The sequence below is a fragment of the Heloderma suspectum genome, chromosome 14 (assembly GCF_057233095.1).
Source record: "Heloderma suspectum isolate Gila_16-S chromosome 14, 16-S_ref, whole genome shotgun sequence".
Lineage (NCBI taxonomy): Eukaryota > Metazoa > Chordata > Lepidosauria > Squamata > Helodermatidae > Heloderma > Heloderma suspectum.
In genome coordinates this window covers 10,439,095-10,447,061 of record NC_139471.1, presented here as the reverse complement: position 1 = coordinate 10,447,061, position 7,967 = coordinate 10,439,095, and the positions used below count along the sequence as shown (strand labels likewise).

General features: G+C 43.9%; 1 protein-coding gene across 12 annotated transcripts in view; it reads right to left on the bottom strand.

Moving 5' to 3' along the window:
- Positions 1-1,199: 1,199 nt before the first annotated feature.
- FUBP3 (far upstream element binding protein 3) overlaps positions 1,200-7,967 on the bottom strand; it is a 75,278-nt gene continuing 68,510 nt past the window's right edge. For 10 of the 12 annotated variants that reach the window (XM_084820931.1, XM_084820935.1, XM_084820938.1 and 7 more), the window contains 3 exons: positions 7,523-7,594; positions 5,588-5,715; positions 1,200-2,795 (listed from right to left, as the gene is read on the bottom strand). In XM_084820931.1, the coding sequence (XP_084677057.1) occupies positions 2,787-2,795; positions 5,588-5,715; positions 7,523-7,594 (209 nt within the window). In that variant the 3' untranslated portion in view covers positions 1,200-2,786. The remainder of the gene's footprint in view (positions 2,796-5,587; positions 5,716-7,522; positions 7,595-7,967) is intronic. The other 2 variants (XM_084820941.1, XM_084820942.1) reach the window with 1 other exon arrangement.

Sequence of the window (7,967 nt, the reverse complement as noted above, 5' to 3'; positions counted from 1 at the left end):
CCCCCTCCCTAATTCCCAGCCCCATCATCAGCATTTATACCTCCTCTCCGGCTTGCATTCCCCCTCCCCTTCTCTGCTCAAGTGGCTTTTACCATTCCATCTTTCATGTGTGCCTGTCTTGATTCTCTGGAGGTGTATTTAAGAGATGCCATATCCCCCCCTTTTCTTCCGGCTTTCAACAAGCCTCTGAGTTGCCACTTTTGCAGATGGGGTCATCTTTTTTTAAAAAAAAGACAGAACAGATGCCAGGGTAGTTGGGGAGGTACACGGGGTAGGCACATGAAAAGGAGATGAGACGCAAGATGGTGGATGTCGCCATTAAAAAAAGAAGTCACAGGACTGGGAAACTAGTGAAAAGTTTCTCTACACCGGGAGGTGGGGAAGGAAGAGGCAAATAAGGTAGATGAAGAAAAAAGACACACACACAATTTCAGTTGATTTCATTGAGTCCAAGGCACAGAAAAAGTGGAGGGGGGGGGAAATAATATCAGTGACAGGAGTTGGGAGGATGCCGTCAATGGTGAGTGGTAGTGATGCAATGATTTCTGAAAGAGTTACAGTGCTGGGAATTTAGGAAGGCAACAATATTTTAGCAAGGGGCATCACGGATACAGACCGGAATGGGAGGGCAGTGGAGGCTGGTGGCTCCGATGTCAGTGAGGAGGTGAATCTGCTCCGGGTTTCAGTCAGAACCAGTTGGAACTCTAAGGGAGCTCTCCAAGGTATTGCCTCCAGTGCCAGAGGCCAATGGTTGGTCATTGGGGGAACAGAATGCTGGACTAGAGAGACCGATTCATGCAACCAGCCTGCCGCCAGCTCACGTTCGGCGGAGCCATCGAACCGTCTGGACAGCTGCCGTGGAAGGCTTTGTAATCGCCCTGCTTATAGAATGCTTCTCTTTCGGAGATGATCTTGTGCCTTGGGGCTGCACCTTTGCTTTGGGAGGGGGCAGGGAGAGAGAGAAAACCCTTTGCAGCTACATGGTTCAAAGAGACGTTTTGACATGGCATCTAACAGAGTTCACCAGGGAAGAAAAGGCTCTTGCTTGGGTAACAACGAAGCTACCAGTCACTATAATAAGCTTTTAAAAACTGCTCACACACAAGCCACCCCTGAGAGCTAAAACAAGAGACAAGGTTAGTTTTAAATGTTGCTTCTATAGACTACCTTTAAGGAAGAGGAGCAGTGATCAAACAGAGTTTAATACTTAACCCACAAGTTACCTTGTGGATTTTTTTTTTATTATAGAGAGAGTGTAAAATGCAACTGTCAGTCAAATAAAAAGAACATTTTTGTTTAAAACACATCATGCTCAACATTATCCAATTGTGTTTCTGTATAGTTAGACATTTCAAGCATTATAAAGAAATAAGGGGGGGGGGGAAGGATCCTAGAACAGTAACTTCAGTACAATTCAAAACGGAATGTCCTGCAGGTCATTTAAAAATGTCAAGAAAAAATAGCTTTACTTCCGTTTTTTTTTCTCCTTTAAAAATACACTGTTATCTGTACAAGAAAACACTACAGTAAACATTGGAAACCATATTATCCCTTTTATTAAATCAAAAAATTATTTAGCGCATACCTGTGGTTAATACTAGATTTCATTTTATTTCTCTAAGTAAATTTTGACAAATATTAAGATAAGAAAATACTTAAAAACATAAAACAAAAATGGAAAAAAGCAAACACACACCCTGGAATTAAAAAATAGTTACTACTATTTTATATGATTTAATGTTCCACAGTGTTTGTTAAAGGTACTAATAGCAGTTTCATCTTAATATTAAAAATAACAGTATTTATTTCTGAAATAGACAAAAGGTATTTGTTTGTTTTTTTAGACAAGCTTGGAGGTCTTAGATACACAAATGCAACCAACAATGGAGACATGGAAAGAAAAATAGTATCGCTAAAAAATTAACACATTGTTTTTATATTACCCCTTTAGATCTCTAGAAATTATACAACCCCTACAAAATTCCTCCCACAATAACCAGCCTGACAGCAAACAGTAACTGTCTTGATAAAGAATTCACATAATTAATTACAATACATACCATAGTTCAGTTTCTTTTTTAAAAAAAATGCAATAAAATCAAAAAAGACAGCCAAGGTACAAGAAATTAGAAGTAAAATATTTAATGAATTTACATATTTAAGAATATTTAAATACTGTTTTTTAAAAATTTCATTTTTTTTTTTTAGAATTTGTTACATACCACCTAAGACTTCCAAGCCTTTTTCTGTTACAACAGAAAAGATTTAAAATTAAAACACAAGGAGAAAAGGGGAAAAAAACACACACAAAAAAACCACTTGTTGAAATGTCATTGCTCTGGGGGAGGTTTTGATGCCAGTTGTATTCTGGCTTCTCTCCAAAAAAGTATCCCGGAGTTTCACTTATCTTTTTTCCTCTCTTTTTTCTTACAAATTTGGAAACAAAAAGCCAAAAAAAAAAAAAAAAAGAATTAAACCAAAAAAATTACCCAGCATGTCCATAAAGTTTAGTACACATTACTAATTGTTCCTGATTCTTAGAAAAAGTTCAGTATAGATTATCCTAACAACTAGTGTTTCACAAAAAAACAAACGAAGAGTCTTCATCAAAATGTTGCAAATCTAGAAACCTCTGTTACAAAAAAGGTTTGCTTCCACAATGATTCCGAGAAAAAGAGAAAGAGAAAGAGGGGAGGAAAGGAAAGGAAAGGAAAGGAAAGGAAAGGAAAGGAAAGGAAAGGAAAGGAAAGGAAAGGGGGGGGGGAAACAGAGTCAAGGACCTTGTTCTACTGCTCCTGCAAAGAGAAAGAGAGAGAGCGCGAAATCAGTGTTAAATATCTCCAGTGAAATTCTAGAAACACCTCAGTCGATGTTTGGAGGGCACAATTCCCATCATCCCCAGCCAGAACGGCCCCCAACATTTCTAGAGCGCACCAGTTGGGGAAAGCTGTTCAAGAATGTAAGAGGAGTCTAAGAGGACCACAAAGGTAAGAACATCAGATGAGCCCTGCTGGATCAGACCAAGGGTCCATCTAGTCCAGCATTCTGTTCACACAGTGGCCAACCAGCTGTCGGCCAGGAACCCACAAGCAGGACACGAGTGCAACGGCACCCTCCTGCCCATGTTCCCCAGCAGCTGGTGTACATAGGCATACTGCCTCTGATGCTGGAGGGAGCACAGAGCCATCAGGACTGGTAGCCTTCTCTTCCATGAATTTACATTGTGACTAGCATCCTGCTCTCCAGTGGCCACCAGATGCCACCAGCCCTTCCCTGCTGTTCTTCCCCAGCAACTAGTACTCCGAAGGAAAACCTCTAGGTTTAGGAGCGGTCTTCCCTGAATATTATTTGGTAGGGTGCAAACAACGGGAGGACAGCTCTTCACATCATGGCCTGCTTGTGGGTTTCCAAGAAGCACCTGGTTGGCCAACTCTATACAGGCCTTTGATCTCATCCTGCAGGCCTCCTATACTGCACATTCTATATTGTATGATGTTGGATCGCTCCTCTGCTCAATGAGCATTTGAGGCAACGTACAGGCAGAACATAATAAAAATACATCGACTACAAAAAACTGAACCCAGGCAAACAAGAAAAAACTACAGTTCAATAAAACCAGAGTGCAACTTGGCTCAAGTGACAGGAAGTCAGATTCTGGCTGAACATCAGGAAAAACTTCCTGACTGTTAGAGCAATACGACAATGGAACCAATTCCCTAGGGAGGTGGTGGGCTCTCCCACACTGGAGGCATGCAAGACGAGGCTGGACAGCCATCTGTCGGGGATGCTCTGACTTGGATTCTTGCATTGAGCAGGGGGTTGGGCTCGATGGCCTTGTGGGCCCCTTCCAACCCTACTATTCTATGATTCTAATATTAAGCATCAAGAGATTGGCAGAAAAGTCTCATTTTCACCAGCTGAGGGACAGGAAGGAAGCAGCTAACCTAAGCTCTTTGGCAAGGCTTCCACACCTGGAGTTTTAATTTTTAGAAGAATTTAACTCATGGAGAGTAGAGCTATCAATTAGCCGTAACCACCAAATGGGACTGCCATGTATGTTCACAGATGAACTGTGTGGTGTAGTAGCCTAAAATACCCAGGTTCAAATCACAGCTCAACCACAAAGTTTACTGGGTAGTTTTCAGCTGGTCAATGTCACCCAGCATAACCAGACTAGGGACTTTTAAGCACATACGGTGGGACTATGAAGTCATAGAGAGATTCTGAGTATAGGGTATTTTGTTTGGCAAGAAAAGTTACAGATCAGGACACTATGTAAAACAACAGAACTGGGACTACTGTCCCTCTTTGTGGGAGACAACAGCATCTACTGCATAAGAATTTACCAAGGCTCTTCTGGACTGCGGCAAGAATGGAAATCCATCAGTCTGGAAATCTACAAGCGGGCCATCGATTGAAAGCTGGGGAAGGAGACTTTGGGATATTCTTACTAGAAAAATTAACCAAAGAGCTAAGGGCCACGTGCAATAATGCAATTGAAAACGACTTTTACACATGTTGACAATTCTGGATTTCTTTCGTCAACCAGAGCGATGTTTGTGGTGAGCTGAAACCTCCACAAGCACATGTAATCATCTGGAAGGACTTAATTAATACTCCCTAGCTAAATCTAGATCAGTAGAGCCTCAAGGAGACCTTTAACCTACAGTTTTATATATCTATATCGCTATATGCAGGTCACTGTCGATATGTTATTTCATACATGGTGTAGTTGTGTTTTTGGGCTGTATTGTTTGTTGATGAAATGATAATTTAATAATTTTTTTAAAAGCATAACCAGACTCCAAGGGTTTGGGGGTGTGGGAGAGGGAGAACCCATGCATACGCCTCTTTGGAGGAAGAGCAGAATAAAATTATTTTCAGGACAGATTAAAGGAAGCATTTCACACAGCAAATAGCCAGACGATGGAATCAGCTTCCACAAAATGCGGCGATGGCCACCAACTTAGACGGCTTTAAAAGGGGATTAGACCAATCATGGAGGAGAAGGCTATCAATGGCTGCTAGTCCTGATGGCTACATATCACCTCCCGCATCGGAGGCAGCATGCCTCTCAATTCCAGTTACTGGGGAACATGAGCAGGAGGCTGAGAATGTGCTCCTGTCCTATTTTTGGGCGTCCCACTGGGGCATCTGGCTGGCCACTATGTAAACAGAACGCTGGACTAGAGTGGCTGTTGGCCTAACCCAGCACGGCTCTTCTTACGTCCTTATCGTTCATCGTTATTGACCTGGTTCGCATGGAACAATGGCAAATCGTGGGATAATTTAACTCTCCCCTGGTTCCCCAACTGCATTTACCAGGCAGTTATAACGCGGTCTGTCTTTTCCTTCCTTTGGGGGGAGTTTTGGCCTGGAGTGTTTCAGAGGAAACCACTGGCTCCCAGCTGCCTGTCCTTCCTATGAAGGTCTCCTGGTCCACTTGTTTTAAAAATAAAACACACAGGGATCAGCAGGGCACTTCAGGGCACAGGGGGCCGCACTATGCTGCCTACCCCTGGATTAGTGGGCACAGGGCTGAATTAGGCAAGAGGAGGAGTACGATGTGGAGAGAAGGGATACCCACCTGGCTGTGGGCCTGAGCTTGCCCTAATGTCTGCCCATAATAAGCAGCCTGCTGTCTGTAATACTCTGCCCAGGCCATCGTGTAGTCTGGCTGAGAGCTTGCTTGAGAAGCCGCAGTGGCAGCGTGACCTGGAGGAGCAGGAGGAAACAACACACGCACACGCACAGAGCCAAGCATCAGAAGAAGTAAACAAGAAAAAAAAAAGTAGGAATGTGGCTACCAACCCAGGTCCCTTTTCCGAATCCAGGGCCCCAGCTGTGCAATGCTCAACCGCGGTTGGCTGCTGTAACTTTGGTTAAGGTCACAAGTGTTAATAGTGAAACCATGGTGTACCTTGCTGAGCTAACCCCCACCTTTGTGGGTGTCTGCTTGTCACCTTGGAAACTGCACTAACCATGGTTTGCTTGGTGCAAATGTGATGCCTCACCCCTTGTTAGCACAGGCCATGATTTACAAACCCACATCAAAAACCATGGGTTTGCATTCTGGTTGGCAGCCAACCCTGAACCATGGTTTTCAGTATTCAGATGTAATACGAGGGTCCACAACGTTGCTTGAATTTAGAAGAGCCATTGTCCCCTCTGCTCAGTGATCCCCATGGCTTCAGAAGTGCCCTTCATGTTTAGCCTGCCAGACATGGCCAGCTGTGGGAGGCTTTGGAGAAGTGGAGGCCATTGAGTGGTGGCTCTGTTAACTGCCATGCTGGCCCATCTAACATATTCCTTCCTTGCATTCTCCCCTAACCCTTGTGTGAGAACATGCATGCAGGGTGTCTGTGTGTGGTGGGTATTTGTAAGACCTTTTGTACTTCTGTGTATCTTAGGATTCCCCCAAGTACACAGATGCCTCCTTCTTGTTTGTGGGTGGGGCCATTTTGACTACAAAACCGTTGGCACACTCAACAGAGTTCACTATTGGAAGGAGCGATGCCTAACCATGGTTGGGGAAAAATAAACCCTGATAAAGCTTCATGCCTGCATAGACGAGTAATAAACAAGCTTTAACACACATACAAAAGTGTCCCTGCTGTGCAAAGCTAGCACAACAGGAAGAAAGATTCTAGCTTTCCACGTGCAGGGAACTTTTTTGCGGGGGGCGGTTCAAACACGATCCCACTCATACAATCTGATGGATGCCTGTGAAGACATGAGTGCGTGCTCTCCAGGAAATGCCCGAATAAGTGCAAAGAAACTTTGGGTCAAAATGTGTTATCTACTATACAGTGGAAGTTGCTACAAGTTGCTTTTAAGGGGGATTCCTTGGCAGTGAACCTTTTTTGCAAGAACAAGACCACTGAAGCAAATCCGCAGTGGCCTGTCATGGAGCCATGCTCAAAACCAGCTCACTGTACCACATTTCCACACTGCCCTCTGATAGGCAACTCAACCCCATTTTAAAAAAAACTCACCACCAAATATGCAGTCATACAAAAGGAATGGACATCTTCTGGTATACAAAAACATGGAACTCTCCCCCAGCTTTCAGTTTCCTACGGGCCCTAATGCTTACTCAATGTTCCTCTGCTGTCTATCCATTCCTAGAGCTTCATGATATTCCTTGTATCTTAACTTTACTCTCACTGTAAAACCTTACTCTCCCACCCTGCAACTCGCCAACACACCAAGGAAGCTGGAACAAAAATGCTCAAGTACTTGGAGCGAACAAGAATATGAAGGAAATGTAAAAAATTGACCCATTTTATTCTAAGTTACAGAACCTGGATTTCTGGGTTCAGCAAGTAGAAGCCCCTTAGCCTGGTTTCCCGCCCCTCCAACTTGCCAACTAAAAGCAAATAGAGGGAAGGCGAGAAGTGACATCTTCGGCACAGTAATTTGTGCAGAGCTCTCAGTGGGGTGGGGAGGTGCTAAGCTGGCCTCTCCATGCTGCAGGAAAATTAGTTATGAAGCCCCCCCCCCCCCCCCCGGCTCTACTCACTCTGTTTCTTGTAATAGTCTTCCCATGCCTTGCTGTAATCTGGTTGGCTGTTCTGCTGCTGGCTCTGTTGGCCTGAACAAGACATCATGGGAAACAACAAGATGCATGAGGAACAAGGAGCCATTTCTTACTGATCACACACTAGCCCTGCAAGGTAGGAAAGATGTATCTCCCCCCCCGCCCCCCCCCCCCCAATGATGCTAGTCCCTTAGATTCAATTCTGAAGGGGCCACACAAAGTGGAAACCCCACATGGCTCCCTTAAACAATTCTAGTCTCAGCAAAAAAAAAAAAAAAATATGGAAGAGTCCACAAAGAAAAAATGGAAGGGACCAGAAAAAAAAATGGAAGGGACCAGAAAAAAAAATGGAAGGGACCAGAAAGAAAAAAAAAATTCTCTGGAGAAAGTGAGGGATTCTTGATAGAAGACAGGCTACTGGTTTCCC